This window comes from Thalassophryne amazonica, chromosome 12 (genome assembly GCF_902500255.1).
Source record: "Thalassophryne amazonica chromosome 12, fThaAma1.1, whole genome shotgun sequence".
Classification (NCBI taxonomy): domain Eukaryota; kingdom Metazoa; phylum Chordata; class Actinopteri; order Batrachoidiformes; family Batrachoididae; genus Thalassophryne; species Thalassophryne amazonica.
In genome coordinates this window covers 86852600-86869563 of record NC_047114.1, presented here as the reverse complement: position 1 = coordinate 86869563, position 16964 = coordinate 86852600, and the positions used below count along the sequence as shown (strand labels likewise).

At 39.4% G+C, this 16964-nt stretch overlaps 1 protein-coding gene across 1 annotated transcript in view; it reads right to left on the bottom strand.

Annotated features, from left to right (window-relative positions):
• The window catches only part of LOC117521658 (collagen alpha-1(XI) chain-like), a 221153-nt gene that overhangs the window by 19087 nt on the left and 185102 nt on the right, over window positions 1-16964 (bottom strand). The window contains 9 exon segments of the mRNA XM_034182979.1: window positions 4209-4262; window positions 4467-4520; window positions 4678-4731; window positions 4879-4986; window positions 5981-6034; window positions 6293-6346; window positions 6471-6524; window positions 9097-9150; window positions 13826-13933. Coding sequence (XP_034038870.1) covers window positions 4209-4262; window positions 4467-4520; window positions 4678-4731; window positions 4879-4986; window positions 5981-6034; window positions 6293-6346; window positions 6471-6524; window positions 9097-9150; window positions 13826-13933 — 594 coding nt within the window.

Genomic DNA, 16964 nt, shown 5'->3' with positions numbered 1-16964 from the left:
TATGCTCCCCCCCCCCACAAACACACAAAAATGCCTATAAAATGCTAACAGTTTGAAAAGCTTAGCAGGATCCTACAAATGGTGGTGTGTCAGTATGTTTTTGAAACAAGAAATTGACTACCCCCCAAAAATGGAAGAAAATTTGATCTTCCAAAAGTTTTTTTTTTCCATAAATATGGCTTAAAACACTGGGGGAGGGGGAACGTCTTATAATCAGGGTTGTCTTATATTCAAAACAATATAGTATAGTCACTGAGTTTGTCTCCCAAATGCTCTTGGGGCGGTTGTTCCACAGTGTTAGGAGTGTAGATACCAAAAAACCTGGATCACCAGTTTGCTACTGACTTAGTGTTTTCACATTTAAGCAACAAGCATTGGAGTATCTGAATGATCACTGTAGTCAGATGGTTCTTGACTATTTAAAGCCTTTCACACCAATGAAAGCACTTTAAATCTATTCTGAATAAGCTGCCAGTGAAGCTCAGTTAACAGGTAACTGCTGTGTTCTCTCAAAGCCATTTGAAATAACACGAAATATGTGACAACATCGCAAAAGCAAGCAATTACTGTACCCAACCACTTCTGAGTGGTACAACTAACGTGTGCTGTAACCGTAATTTATTTATTACATTTTTTTCAAAAGAGCACTACTGAGGTTAAAGCACTACTGGTAAAAGGCAGCTGTCCCACATTTCAAACTTACCGAGTTAAAAGCACATCAATATTTTCATTAAACAGCCTCAGGTCAAAACCATCTAAGCAAGTTCTACTATTTGATAATCACACAGGCCAAATGGGAGCTGCTGGTTTTCAGTCCACAACAGGAGGCATCGGAACTGTGTGTGCATGCATGTACAAGTGCATCTACGTGCGTTAATGTTGTCAAGCGACAACACGCATCAACGAGTGCCTAAGCTTGAGTAATTTTTAAAACGACATTGAGGAAAGAAATCAGAATTACCTTGATTAAAAATCATCAGATTGCAAAGTCCATTAAAGTGAACATGGAACTGGGATGATGTGGGATATGAATTTGTGACCTAACGTATGCCATCAGATCAGCTCCTCAGATCCAACCATCCTGGGCGACATTTTACTTCAACCAGTATTGCCTGGAGATACAAACGAGTGTGTCTACTGCTTAAACAAAGGAGCTTTAACATTTGGCAGCACATTTTATCGCTGACATTTCAGTCTCTCTGTCCAAAGATCCAAATATGCCGCAGGATTTTACCTTCACGGATCCACAGTGGTCAGGATTAGCTAGAATTATTTTTTCTTTTACACACAAAACTGAATTTCTTTAAGTCATATTTTAAAATTGGCAGTGATGAATATTTACTGTGTCCAGTTCACGTGAAATACTGATCTTTCTCAAACCCCTCCATACAGTCCCTCTTCAGATGATAGTTTAGAATCTTCTGTAGCATGATCTGTACGCACCCCCCCCCCCCCAAAAAAAAAAACAAAAAAAAACAAAAACAAAATGGCAGTAAATGAGGTTAAATATCTTCGTCTCTCTTGCTGAATAATGTCATCCTTTCATTACAGTGTCTGAAAGGTCTGCACTTTATTGCTAATTGTAAAACATTATTGCTGTAAATGGAAGAGATCATAAAAAAATACAATGCGAATGAAAGACTGAGACTAAAAACTGTGATCCATGGAATGAAAGCAGCCACGTTGAACATGAACATCGCTGAAACTCAAAAATCACGATTTGTCTATTTTATCTTATAGAACAAATCTTGAGTCACAGCTAGACAGGTACTCAACAGAGCACAGATTTCCACCAAGGGTCAGCAGCACTTTTCATTATTTTTATAACCAGTCAGCCTCTAAGACTATAAAGTATCCTCAGTAAAAGTACCTCAAGTTATCTGCATGTAACAGTCAATGAAAAAGGAGTACAGTGTAAATCATATAATCCAAGAGAGAAGTAAAAAACATATTTTTCTGTAAATACAAGAATGCAAAATGTGCAATGGTGCAAAGTGTTGACACTTCATTTCAATGCAGTCACACACTACTTGTTTTTCACACAAACTGCATCATTAAGGGCCCCTTCACACATAGTGCGAATACATACAACTCAGGGCAATTCACGGCGGTAGAATTCGTATGAGCACACCACAAAACATTGCGCCAGTGGGCAGGCGTGCACGATGCCGGTGCGAGGGTTCGTGCACTCGATGGTGTCTTTCGAGCTGCTGCAGCTGCTCGCACTGTGCTCCAAGGGATGAGGTGCACCACATCACGCTACTGATGTGGAGGAAAATAAAATAAAAACCAGCTGTATAATTAGTGAATATCGCTGGGTTGATATAAATAATACATAAAAGGGGACGCAATACAGAACCCCGCGGTTAAATAACCCTGGTTAAATAAAAATAAGAAATGCCACAGGATATGAACCCACACACTCTGATTACCAGGTGGAAACTATACCACTGTGCTACAATCACTGTCTTGTAACAGGACCATGAAATGGTTAAATCAACAAGCAGATAAACATATTTTCTAAAAAATGAAAAAAAGCGCTGCAATAACTGACCAAACGGCATTTGGCACAATGTATTTCTGCTAATATGTGACTGAAAGTGGTGTATTTGTCACACTGTCAGTTTGTCCTGGTCCTGCGGCGCACCGCTTACAGCCCTCATGGCCCGACACGCGTGTCCTGCCAGACGTTACATTCAGATCGCCTGCTGCGTGTCCACATGAACTGATGGTCTGTTTCTCCTCCTATTGCAAAAGTGACATATATTTTTATGTATTTCCACACAAGCACACGTGTCCGTCAAAACACAGGACGTATGCTGCAGCTGGGATGTCTAGAACCAGAGCTATCTCAAAAACAGTTGTGGGCAGCCAACCACGCCCCCTGTCTGATCACTCTGTAATCAGATGAGAGATGCCTCGCCTGTGAGGGGGGGTGCGACACAAATGCACACGTGTTGGGGGAGGAAGCCAACACTCTGGCACGTCACATGTGCACTTGGCAACTTCACAGTCATGGGGCACTTAGATAAATTTCGCATCCACCTCGACAGTGATTGCCTCCTGACTGTTTTCATGATGATAGTGTGAATGTCCACACATTTTTTAAGTGCCATGCGAGTAGTGTTAGATGTTCGTGCGTCTCAGTTGGAATTTGGCCGACACCTGTGCGAGAGGGTTCCATGGGCTCACACACCACACACTCTGGTGTGCACAAATAGTTGTAGCAACAGGTGTACGAGGCGTTAGAATGATTCTACACATTTTGCATACGATTCCTGCTTTATGCGCACTTTATGCGCAAATCGACCAAATTCGCACTATGTGTGAAGGGACCCTTAGAAATAGTACAGCTGTGTAAATACTGTATGTGGTGTATGAGAATTGACTTTTCTTGATGAATACCGGTGAAGGTATGTATTAATATGAAGATCAGTGATGGTAATAATCTATTTAAAGCACACAAAAACACACAAAACTGAATTTATTTATACTGTCACCAACCAAAAACTAGACAGTTATGTAATATATCAATGTAATCTCACATGTTTAAACTAAATTATGTATTTCTTCTGAAAGCAAATATTTATATTCAGCACCTTTTTTAAAAATAACAAGCTAAGATTAAAAGAAGCAACACCTCAACTAGCTCCACGTGAAATTCAGCAATGGATGACCTCATGACCAAAACACTAAGGCTGTCTGGCAGCTACCAGACAACCTTAGTGTTTTGTTGTCTTGGTGCCTTGGAGTCATTTGTAGTTTGGACCAAAATTTAATATAGTCTCTATGAGCTAACTTCTTGTTTTATGTTCACTAATTAATAAGAAAATCAGGTCATTGTTGCTATGGTAATTTTTCTACCCCACTGTGGCTACACAAGTACTATCTTGGGTTAGTTTGGGTCCAAGAGCCTTGGACATGTGATCGTAAATACTCAAATATGCATACACACAAACACACGTATTTAGATCCCCATCATGCCAAGACAGAAATAAAAATGAATCCCGGGTGACAACTGGTAAGTAATATGGTGGCAAACCCACGTGTCCACCAGTTGATATGGGTGAAAATATGACCTTCTTGTCTATTTGAAACAAAAACTCTCACAATTCATTTTCTACACACATACATAAACCTAACTGTTTATATTGCATCAAAGCTTGGTCAAAATGCCCCTTGATGCATGATTTTCAAAATATACTCACCCGTTTGCCAGGAGGTCCTGGTACTCCAGCCTCACCAGATGGACCTGGGGGGCCCTAAATGAGACAAATTCATGTCATGAAGGATTGTGTTGCATAAAAACATAGCCATTTTCATAATTTAACTTTAAAATATTAATTATTCTGCTTGAATTTTGGTATTGCTTCATTATACCACTGTAAACATGGTATAATTTGTCATTTAAATCACTTTAAATTGTTTGCTTTTTAAATTACACCAAACAAGAAAGTGTAACTTACAGGTTGACCAGCCTCTCCATCATCACCTTTGTCACCTGGTAAGCCATCAATACCCTGTGATGATGAACACAAATGAACAAAACATCAAATGATTTAATGAATGTAGCAGTAAAAAAAAAGAAAGATAAAGCATAAGAAATGAGTGAATCATAGACTCATAATAAAGTACCACAATATCATATCTGGATTGATATCTAAATATAGCACTTACAGCAGCACCCGGTTCACCAGGGGGTCCAGGGTCTCCTGGGAAGCCGACAGGGCCCTGCAGAGAGAGAGAGAGAGAAAGAATAAAAAGTGACATCGTGTCAATATTGGCTGTGGTAGCAGACAGTTCAACTGAGAAATCTGACACAATGGCACCGTCACTGTCAGCTCTAATAATCCATCCCCGCTGTGTTTGTAGACATACAGGGTTACCCTTAGGACCATCATCTCCAGGGGTTCCACGGGCCCCAGGGGGTCCGGCTGCTCCGGGAGGTCCAGTTTCTCCCTTCTCACCAACCTCTCCTCTCACGCCCTGAGGGGGAAATGCATCACAGTGTTGTCAACATTGTGACCACATAAAAATGGCCTGCAAGACTTTGACAGCGTTGTTCTAAAATGAGACACAAGACAAAAGTGTTGGCAAATCTGTTCCTCCCACTGTTATCCAAAGCTGCACTGAACTGCGATGTCAACAAGTACTCAGAGCAGAAAGTGTAAGCCATATTGTTCAAATATAAATTTTACAAATTATTCTAAAATAAATAATAAACTATAAATTTAACACCCATTTGTAAAAAGCATATTTGACCAAATAGTTTTATCACACAGTACTGAAATGGTCTGAGTGCCTGTTTTGTTATTTTTTGTTAATTTTGTTTTGTTATTTTGGAGAGATTATATCTCCACACTGGCCTGGGAACGCCTCGGGATCCCCCAGTCAGAGGTGGTTAATGTGTCCCGGGAAAGGGAAGTTTGGGGTCGCTTACTGGAGCTGTTGCCCCCGCGATCCGATCCCGGATAAGCGGTTGAAGATGAGTGAGTGATGAGAGCATATTGCGTGTAGATGTCTATGTGATACCATTTAAAAAAGAGAGTTGTTTGAAAGAAACCTGCACCTAATTGAATTCATCATTTCTTGTTTGTTTCATCATACAGTGAAATGCTATTATGCTGTATGCTAATATCATACTCAATAATTCATAGACTATTCTGAATTATAAATTATTAATGACACTACTACTAGTGGAGGTGTTCAAAAGTTACTTATCTAATTATTTTAACCTGCTAACGTTACTGTGCTAAACTCACATTTATGGCTGAAAAGGAAAAGAAAATAAGAATTAAAAAAATATATTGTAAAGCAACGTCCTACTAATGAAGTGCCATATAATAAATATGGTTTAATTAGACACACTCAAAAATGTTCTTAGATCACAAAAAAGATTAAATAAAACCAAACACAGAAAATTTTAAATACTTAAAAAATGGTGTAAATGTTATCTAAATCGAGCATCTGCTATACTTACTCCGACACCAGGCTCTCCAGTTGGTCCTGGGTTGCCGGCCTCACCAGTCTCTCCCTGTTATATCACAGTAAAAATGGAGGTTAATGTGTGAAAGTGTGGGTGAGAGCATTTAACAGCTTGTTGTTTCTGCTTCATTTCAGGCTTTTAAAGAACTAAACTATAAATGGTAATGACTCCCTTTATAGAAGCAGAATGAGAAAATATTCCAAACCGTTTACATATTTTCTGAAAAGAAACAGTGAAACAATGAAAAGAAAACGAAACAATGCTTAAAAAGTCTGCTGGGACTTGTTTGGACATGACTGTTCTTACTTTCTCTCCAACAGCTCCGGCTGATCCAATACCACCTGGAGGACCTTGAGCTCCCTTTGCATACATCAGAACAAAATTGAGAACACAGAGAGAATGTAAATGAAAATAACGACAATAATTTAAATTGCTGTGAGATGGAAAAAACAAGCCAAAATATCAGTCATCCAACGGAACTTACACTGGCTCCGCTTGGACCCTGAGGACCTCTGGGGCCAGGAGGGCCAGGTGGACCCTGAGAACAACAACAATATCAAAAAGTGTCATTTCTCATATATTGCATGGCAGAATTAATTTCACTACAAGGCAGGATGACAGAAGAAGACAGCATATACTTCTATAAAGACTTGAAATTCTAAATCTTTAAAATACATAAAGTACATAAAGTACAGATTGGTCATCCCTGCACTGAAAGCTACTGTACAGCTGTACTTCAATCACCTGTTTTTGCACTGTCCCATTTCATTACGTTATATTTAACAGTGAATATAGTTTTGCCTATTTGACTCTTTTCTTATTGTTTATGCACCAATAACACCAGATCAAATTCCTTGTATGTGCCAACTTACTCTGCAATAAATCTGATTCTGATTGGGATTTACAAATTATGTCTAAAAACTGTCTTGAATTTTTAGGTCAGACACCCTTTATTCACCAGTCAATAAACCAATATATGATTAGGTGCAGGATAAAAACATAAATATGTCAAAAAACACACCATCTTTGCTCCATAACTGCACATGAACAATTAAATTCAAATTCATCTTTGGCTATTATTTCGCCGACTTTCAGTCCTGGTTTCCTAAGAGCATTGGTTTCCACTACACCCCCTCATTACCACATAAAATCCAGCAAACCATAATACAAACAAACCCCACAACAAATTCACACCATCCTGCTTACATTAGCAACATGATACTTAATGATGGCTTGCCAACTCTCAAGCATAAATGCACAAGATTGGCATGCAGGTGGCGTCACTCAAGACTGAAAGTAGCCTATCGTGAATGGCATGATTGGCTGGCTTCCAAAACAAAACTTGCTGCTGGCCCAATCAGCTTACTATTTAAATTTAGTTAACAGTAATAATTGCAATCCCGCATTTTTTTTTTAATACTATCACAAAAAACATACCAGTGGTGCAGCTTAGCTAAAATTTCCAAAACAACTGGGCATTTTGTTATAAAAGCATATAAATTGGTACACACATAGCCAAAAAAATTCCAAATAAAATTGGATATTGAGCCATCATGAATTTTCAGTGTCACCCATGACATTTGTTGCAATGAAAATTGAAAAACACTCACCAGTCATATTGAAAATTATGCTACATCTTTTGTATGATCATAAAGATTCCAAAAAGGTATAGTTTGGACTGTCTATGACTGAATGCTATAGAGTTAAGGGATAAAGACAGCAAGAATGGTGACAAAGGTCAATTTCAGTTTTCACAGGGGTCAAAAGTTGAAGTTGCTCCAGTTTAGATCAAAAGGGATACAAATTATTGGTTGCATTATTGCAAATTATTGAAGGCTGTGATTTCTACCAAAGTATTGAGCAAAGGGTGTGAATACTTATGTACACGTGATTTCTTAGTTTTTTCATTATTATTAGTAGTAGTATTTTTAATAAACTTGCAAAAAAAAAAAAAATCCATGTTGTCATTATGGGGTGTTGAGTAGAATTTACTCCATTTTGGAATAAAGTGAAGTGTTGTAAATACTTTTTGGATGTACTGTAAATTACACATTATAATGAATTTGACATTATCCTGTTTAATTCTACAGTTTCAGTTGTAATAACAGTATGATGGAATATACATAGACTAATATAATTCATTTCATATTGTATATTCCTTTTGTTCCCATAGTTGGAAAATGCAAAAATAAGAAAAAGCATACACTGCCATGGGAGATGGGGAGGGGGGAGGGGGGGGTTGTGCTGGGGACGCCAAAATAAGGGGCTGTAGTTGAATCTACAATTTAAATTTAATAGTTCTTTGGAAGCAACATTTGCTTTTTATTATTCAGTTTTGAAGTTTCATTATTGACAGCATTTTCTACAATAATTTTTTTGTATTTGAAAGTGCTAAAATAATAATATATTATGATTTATTTATTAATCTGCTTCATCATGTGCAAGGAGAAAGGTTCCGAATGGGCACTCTGGCTTTCCAAACCATTTAACAATTACACATGTCATTTAAGCAATATACTGGAGTACAAGAACATTTCCTGAATCTGTGGTGTGTGTCAGGAGGCCAATTTTCTAAAAAAAACGACAGACAAATCTTAAGGGAAATTTTTAAAAAATGACGCAATGGACCTTGCGTAAGGTCCATTGTGTTCACAGGACCAGTCACACACCCACAAAGGCAATGATTACAAAAAGGAAACACAGACCATGAGAAAAAAAGAAGTTAATTTGGTTGGTTTTCCTCTGCTGCACATCAGCCAGATGTCGTGTAGGATGCTTGATGTCCTCGCAGCACATTACCACACCACAACAGTACAAGTTTTCAACTCAACACAGTCAGAGTATAAAAAGCCACAAAAGTCACACTTACATCTTCTTTGTGCAACCGTATATTGGGCACACTTTCATCGCATTCTAACCTCACTAAACTGAGTACAAATGCTGAGTGCAGGCACAGTCAGTATAAAAACCTCTCAAGTATTCGCCAGTTTTTATTTGTCAGCATCTCCTTCACAGACTTCTGAAACATCTGTTGTTTCTTTTTCAGTTCAGTCCCCCGCCCCCCACTGGGGTGCATGTGCACAGAAACCTGTAAGAAAAGTCACACTCACCATCGGCCCAACATCTCCATTCTCTCCCTTCTCACCAGGAGGGCCGGGCAAACCCTGATGAAAAGAAAAGTGATCATCAGAACAAGCACAAAGATAATAAGGGGAGAGGATGCCTGAGGCTTCTTATGCAAGCGGCAACCTCGTACAGAAAAATGAAGTCAACACAAGTGTCAAAACCTGCAGTTCCTTGAATGGCCACTTCAAAAGTGAACCACTCTCCACAGACCCCCATGTTAAAATCCCCAACTTTACATCAGAAATAAACATGTCTTCTCGTTACAGCCTGGTACAAAAAAACATTGTGGTCTCGATAGCTATTTCCCCCCTTCATGACTACTGTAAAAGGGTGAATTTGTATGTAACTTGTCAGTTTAAGCTATTTTAAGGCATGATGTTATCAATAATTAAGGGCGTAGTACTTTGAGTGTCAGCTGTGTGCCGGAGTCAGGGCCTCACAAACAGTGGCTGCTACAGTAACTGCTGTGACTTTTTGTCCTTTCTGAGCATTTTATTACAAATATCTGAGATAATATGGCTTGCTAGCAGACCATCAAAGAAGTCTGTGCTCCAGTATTTTCACTGGGTGCAATTTTATTATTATTTAATTTACATGTTAGCACTGTTCATACTGGATTAGTAATAATTAGCAGGCAACTTGTTGACATTAGATCCACTGATGGTGTAACAGTTACTAAGGCAATATGTTGGTCAAATGTTTTAATTCACCTAAGCCATGAAAACCAACACGTAGTCTACAAAAATATGCATGTAATCAAATGCCTCAACAAAAGTTTGCTTGTTAGCCTTAGTGTCATTTGTTTGGTAACTGTGAGATGGGGCTGTATTCAAGTTTTTCATCACACCCACGTCACACAATGACTTGGCTCTTTCCCATGAGCCAAGTCATTGTCCATTTATAGGTTGGCCCAGAAATGGGTGTAGTTGGACACTGCCAAGATGGTGATACTGGGAGTCACTCGATTTTGGCATCAAAACCACTCTAGAAGATCTATGGGTGTCCACACAGAGGGTTTGTCCAGTGTACATATACATGATTTTATATATATATATATATATATATATATATATATATATATATATATATATATATATATATATTTCTATGTGCTTAACACTGCACATCAGAAAATAGTATGGCAGGATAATAAATACATTTTTACTTCTCATTAGCAGACAAGGATTGAAAGTGGTGACGTTTGCATAGAAAGCGATACAGAACACATTAATCCACAAAGAACCCCTCAGTGTAAACACATAATTAGTCAAAATGGACACCTATTGTAATTAAACGTTATGGGAGGGCTTGGGCGTAATCAGCCTGTGTAAATTACAGAGTGGGAGCTCCATCTATCTATGTCCGCAGGAAAGTGGAAACAAAGGGGAAAGTGGAGGTGCATTATTCCATTTTTGGGATTCAATCATGCTTGACTAAACAGTTTGAATGCAACTTGGGAAGGTTTATCTGGCAGGATGATAAGCAGTGAACGTGAAGGGCCCGGCGCTCGCTGCTGTCGCCGCTGTAGTTTATTGTCTCTCTGCATAATTGCGGCTATTATTTGTTGTGTTAGTTAAACCGAGATGATGGAGTATGCATACTCAAGCAGCGCTAATGAAAAGTTACTGTAAAACCTAAATGACACAGATATAGATCATGCTGATCACGTATGTGCAGTTTCAGCCATTTATTCTTTCTGATTTGCTGGACTTTTGTAACAATGTGAAGGTTAATTTGCAACAGATTTTGACTGCACACTTTGTCATGGTAATAAAATATGTTTGGATGTTTGATTATTTGGGTGTGTTTGATGGGTTCTTAATAAATACTGTACATCATAGGCAGCAAATGTGTATAATAATGGATTAGAAGGCTTCAAAACAGTATTTCAAACAATACACAACATTACAACCACTCTATCTTAAATAAGAGAGAAAATCAGTAGCTTTGCTTGCGAAATGACACTTTCCACACTCATCTTCAACTACGAGGACGTGGTGCTATTTGTGCTCCTCTCCATCCACATCTTTAACCTCTTAATCTGCACAATCAGTCAGCTCAGGGAGGACTCTGAAATTCGGGGGCAAACAAAGCCTCAAATGATGGGAATGATTGAAGGCTTTCCAACTGAAGCCATTCATTCCCTATAGTCAAAAAACATTAATGCAACAGATAATTGCATTGAAGAGCTGAGCTCACAGTAGCTGCCGCCATCTATTGAAGGGCAGCTTAGCCAAACATAATTAAAAGAGTGGAGATGGAGTGCATTATGCACAATTAAAAGCCAACTGCTCTTAATAACAACATTATCTGGCTCTATTGACCAGCGGGGCTTTGCTCTAATTTCATCCACAGTCAGTCTTCGGGTAATTGACTTTGAGATATTCTAATTTGTGCCGTTTCCATTTTCACTGCTACCAAAGGACATTTCTTCAACGTCAACTCATTGGCTACAACAAACCAACGCTTTGCCTTTTGCGTAGCTTTCTGCTGAGTGGATCACAGCAGCAGTTTGGTATATTTTTGTTCCAGTCAGCTTCAAGGTGGGCTCCATATAACAAATCAGGAAGGAAACAGCATCTGAGGCCGCAAAAAGGGACGGAGCTGAAGGTAGGTACTTTGACACCTATTCACAGGATGGAATATTTTGCCGCCTGCTTGCCGCACTGCCTTGGTGAACATTAGGATAATGGATTGGGTACAAATCTGCGTTAGTGTTTGGTTCCAATCTAATGCCGTCATCTTACAGCAGAGTTCCCAGGACAGTGCAGACGGCCCGATGATCATGACACTCCAGGTGGTAGGTGGTGCACTGCAGGATGACCATGTATGCATGCAAATAGATTGCAGCAGTGTTGGTGATTATCACCTGAGTTTGCAGTTTTGCAATTTTTTTTTAGCTCGGGAAGCCAACCGCAACCTAACGGGACACGTGTGGACAGGGAGCTTTAGTTTCACATTGCCACATGACAATTTTCTGGCCGTCAGTGGAAAATATGCATTGCCGTTAGATTTTTGCAATACCAACAGTTACAGTTAAAAACTACATTGATGCCTTTATGGTGTCAAATCTCGCGCGTAATCATGATCTTGCTGGGGAGGCCGAGATTTTGTTGTTAGTGTAAACAAGCGTTTGTGGCAACTTGTTTGCAACATTGTGTCGTTATGGAGGTGAGTTCAAACAAAATATGTATTTAGGTGTTTAACTAAAATAATCGTGAGTCTTTAATGTGAGTTTTCTAAAAAAAACAAACAAAAAAAAAGCGTGTTGCTGTTAGGGTTGTGTGTCGGGAACCGGTTCTTTTGGGTATCCTTAAGAAATGATTTGATCCACTGACATCAACAGCCTTTTTGCTTAACGATTCCCTTATCGGTCCTTCAGAGTGGCCATTGTTTTTGGGGTGTTTTTCTGGAAAATGATAATTTCTCTACATTGATTACAGATGCTGCAGCGGGTCTGTAATGAAGAGTTTCTCCAGCGTAGCTTTGCTTTGAACCTTGAACCAATGAAGCAGTGCTTCAGTCTTCAATCTGTTGCTTCGCTGGTTCTTTGTTTTATTTCACTTTGTCCTAATTTTTCCCTGCTAAAACCCAAAAGAGCATATGTCTGTGAGTAATTGTATTTACCTTTTTTATGTTAACCCGACCTGTTATGGTCTTCTGAAACAGTTGATAGATGTATTTTATAACTTAAAAACGGGGCCGATGCTAATGCGTTAACATATCTATGGCATTTTCAATGTTAAAGTTAGCATTAAGCTGTGCCATTATCAAGCCTCCCTCCCCAGCACACAAAGGATTCTGGGATACTCTAAAGCCATCAATAGTGAGACAGAGATATAACAATTTTGATGAAATAATGAACCCCCAAACTTAAAACAAGCTAAATAGCCAAAAAGTGTTCCAATCGGTAGAGGAAGACTAACTAACCATTGATACTCGGCTGATAATGCCGTTATGGTGGAATTGATATGCTAAAGCTATATATCATAGATATTAAACAACATGGAGGTGTTCAAGGATAACTTGAAAAATTTGATTCAATAATTGCAAATGAGCATAACTGGGTCACATTATGAGTTACAACAACCTCCACAGGAACTTGTAGGAGGGAATGATAGAGGTTGAGATTTCAATGGGTTGATACCATTTGCTCAATGTGTTTCTGAGACATGTGACAAAAATAAATGAATAGAGACACATAGATTGATTAAAGTAACAGCCACTGCATACTGGGATGTCACAGAAGTGGGTGTCTTATTTGTGTGTGAGAACACTGCAGGGATCAGGTTACTGCATGATAATGATGTTGCCTGAGTGCAAAACCAACAACAGCTACCCTCCATTCACGCCACAGCAAAATGCCAAATGCAAAATGTTGGCGGCTGTGATGGATTTTTAGCACTTCCCATGCTAAGGTAAGGTCCTTGAGAAGGAAAAGGCATTATTTGCCCAGGAGCAAAACAGTGTTATTAGATGTCGAGGCTGCATTAATAAATTATGCTCTGTTTTGATGTAATGTAAATGATCTTAGGAGAGATGAAATGATGTCGGGGCTTGAAGGCTGTGGAGGAATGCAGGAACTCCTTCTGCAGGCTTTGAATGAATATATGATGTTGTCCACGCGTACAGGCTGCATTCTCTGTTGAAGTTGCTGTGTCTGCAGAGGGTGACCGAACAGGGTAATGTGTGTGTGCAAGTGTGATGATGTACCTGCAGTCCAACAGGTCCTGGTAGACCAGGGAATCCTCTGGGTCCTTCATCTCCTTTCTGGCCAAACATACCCTGTTGCCCTCTGGGTCCAGGCTCACCGTCACTGCCCTGTAGAAGGATCAGAAAATTCAAATGTCTTGATTGGTCAGTCAATCTGGACAACATTTGTGGCTCTGGGATTTCTCATATAGGATTTCTTAAGTTAACTGTGACATCGCAGGACTTTTACCTTCAATACAGTTTCTGAAGGGTTTTTTTAATGGCATTTCATCCTTTCATTGTTCTCTGCTCCTACATGTTCCAGCCCATATTTTAAAGGGAACTTGAGTTTCTCACCATTGTACAATAGGTTAAAGGAAGGAAAGCAATTAAAGCATGAATGTCCCTGTCACAATCAGCCACATGTCCACAATATCTGCAATAAACTGTTAGGATGGAGTACAACAAATTAAGAATGCAGTAGAAACTGTTAAGGGTGTGGTGTATTGTCCAAAGATGTGGAGAGCATGGTTGAACTTTGGAGATGTTCAAAACATACACAGCGAGGAAGTGATCGAATCAAGCTGCAGTAAGAACTAAATAACAATGTACTAATGGTTGCATTACCGTATTAACGTCATAATCAAAGCTAGTAGGGACTTCACTGACATAGTACAAGTATGGCATGGGTGGGCTGAATTGTGACCGATTTGTGAATGAAATGCACCAGTTGCTACCCATGGTGCTGAAATGCAGCGATAAACAAAACAAAATCACCCTCATGTACTTGTACAAATCAAGGTTGGCTTCAAAGCATGTGCCTGCACATGCAACATGCAGCATAAATAAATGGACTGCATTTATATAGCGCTTTTCCATCTGCATCAGACGCTCAAAGTGCTTTACAAATAATGCCTCTCATTCAGCCCGATGTGAGGGTGCTGCCATACAAGGCGCTCACTACACACCGGGAGCAATAGGGGATTAAAGACCATGCCCAAGTGCCCATAGTGATTTTCCAGTCAGGCTGGGATTTGAACCAAGGGTCTTCTGGTCTCAAGCCCAAAGCCTTAACCACTAGACCATCACCTCCCCCAGCATATTTGAGTGTGTTTAAATAGAGACAGGCACATTTGGCAAGAAAGCTATTTTTCTGACTGTAGTTTATTATGGAACCTACATGTGGACACAAGAAAACTTGCAGAATGATTGAAAAGCACTACTAGGGGAGCTACGACCACTACCTTTGCACCCCCCCAGGACTAAACCAAACCAAGTTTTTTAGGTTCCTTAGATCAATCAATCAATTCAATTTTTTTTTATATAGCGCCAAATCACAACAAACAGCCGCCCCAAGGCGCCCCACACTGCAAGGCAAGGCCATACAATAATTATGTAAAACCCCAACGGTCAAAACGACCCCCTGTGAGCAAGTACTTGGCTACAGTGGGAAGGAAAAACTCCCTTTTAACAGGAAGAAACCTCCAGCAGAACCAGGCTCAGGGAGGGGCAGTCTTCTGCTGGGACTGGTTGGGGCTGAGGGAGAGAACCAGGAAAAAGACATGCTGTGGAGGGGAGCAGAGATCGATCACTAATGATTAAATACAGAGTGGTGCATACAGAGCAAAAAGAGAAAGAAACAGTGCATCATGGGAACCCCCCAGCAGTCTACGTCTATAGCAGCATAACTAAGGGATGGTTCAGGGTCACCTGATCCAGCCCTAACTATAAGCTTTAGCAAAAAGGAAAGTTTTAAGCCTAATCTTAAAAGTAGAGGGGTGTCTGTCTCCCTGATCTGAATTGGGAGCTGGTTCCACAGGAGAGGAGCCTGAAAGCTGAAGGCTCTGCCTCCCATTCTACTCTTACAAACCCTAGGAAACCCTAGGATGACCCCAAAACACAATCAGAATGTTCCCAAAAATAAAAACTGGCCTCAAGCCAGTTATCCAAGATGGCCACCAAAATAGTTTTTTTTCACTAAAACTATTAAGTCTACTGTTTGTTCCTACTATGTATTTTAATGATAAGGGTCTATTGGTGGCCATTTTGAATCTTAAACCCATGAATGAATTTAGTTTAGGCATAAATGAGTTTGCTGTGACCTGCAATGGTCTTCCAATTTTCCATCTCTGTGATATTTAAGTTGTTTATATGTTGTTTGAAGGTGTTTTAGTGAAAAACCCTATTTTGATGGCTATCCTGGATAACTGGCTTGAGGCCAGTTTTTATTTTTGGGAACATCCTGATTGTGTTTTGGGGCCATCTAATGTTGTAAGAATGAATTACATGTGGTAGGCATGTGATCATGCACGTGGTAAGAAATTAGTGGGGTCGTATTAGTCACTGTGAGAACATGGCAGGGACGTAATTAGGAAGGCGCAATTTTCAGGCCACAAGATAAACAACTGAATGATAATAAGTGTCTATAATGGATCTATATCAATAAAAAGTAATCAATTTCTATCCCTAGTTGTGACCTCTTTTCCTTAATATAACTGTAGGCTGATTTGGTGTATTAATCATAATTACTGTTTTTGCAAAAAATACGCACAGTTTAAATAAATAGTAAAAAAAAAAAACTCTTTAGTGTATAAAAGAAAAAAGTTCAGTATGAAACATCACAAGGACAACTTTTGCTTTTGTCAGTATGACTTTACAGAAAAAACTCAATGTATCACAACGTTTGCCCTCTATCTCAAGAACAAGCTCTTCAAACCTTCTGAATTTTAAAAACAGAGCAAAAATACTCCATGAAATACAATCAGACACTCAACTGTGCTCAAAAACCAAAGGAATCGTTTTTTAGTCTCACACTTATTTGAATGAAAATGTGCCACATTTGTAAGGCTAACAGATTGTATGAGTTTTTTTTTTAAGTGACAGAATAATATATTTCAAAGATGGATGGGAGCTCAGGTTGAACACGATTGTTAGTCCTTGGCATGAAAAAGTTTGGGGCACCCTGCACTCCCCTATCATGGCTGGCTTTTGGTTTTCAGCTGTCAAAACATCCTCATCAGGGACATCGGGATCCAGTCGTGTGCAGCCACAGGCACACTGTAAACAGTGCACGTGAAAGATGCTGACTTCATCTGTGGAGTCAGAGATGCACACGGCTACAGATGGCAGAAAGGGGAGACTACGGGGAAGAAATGAAGTG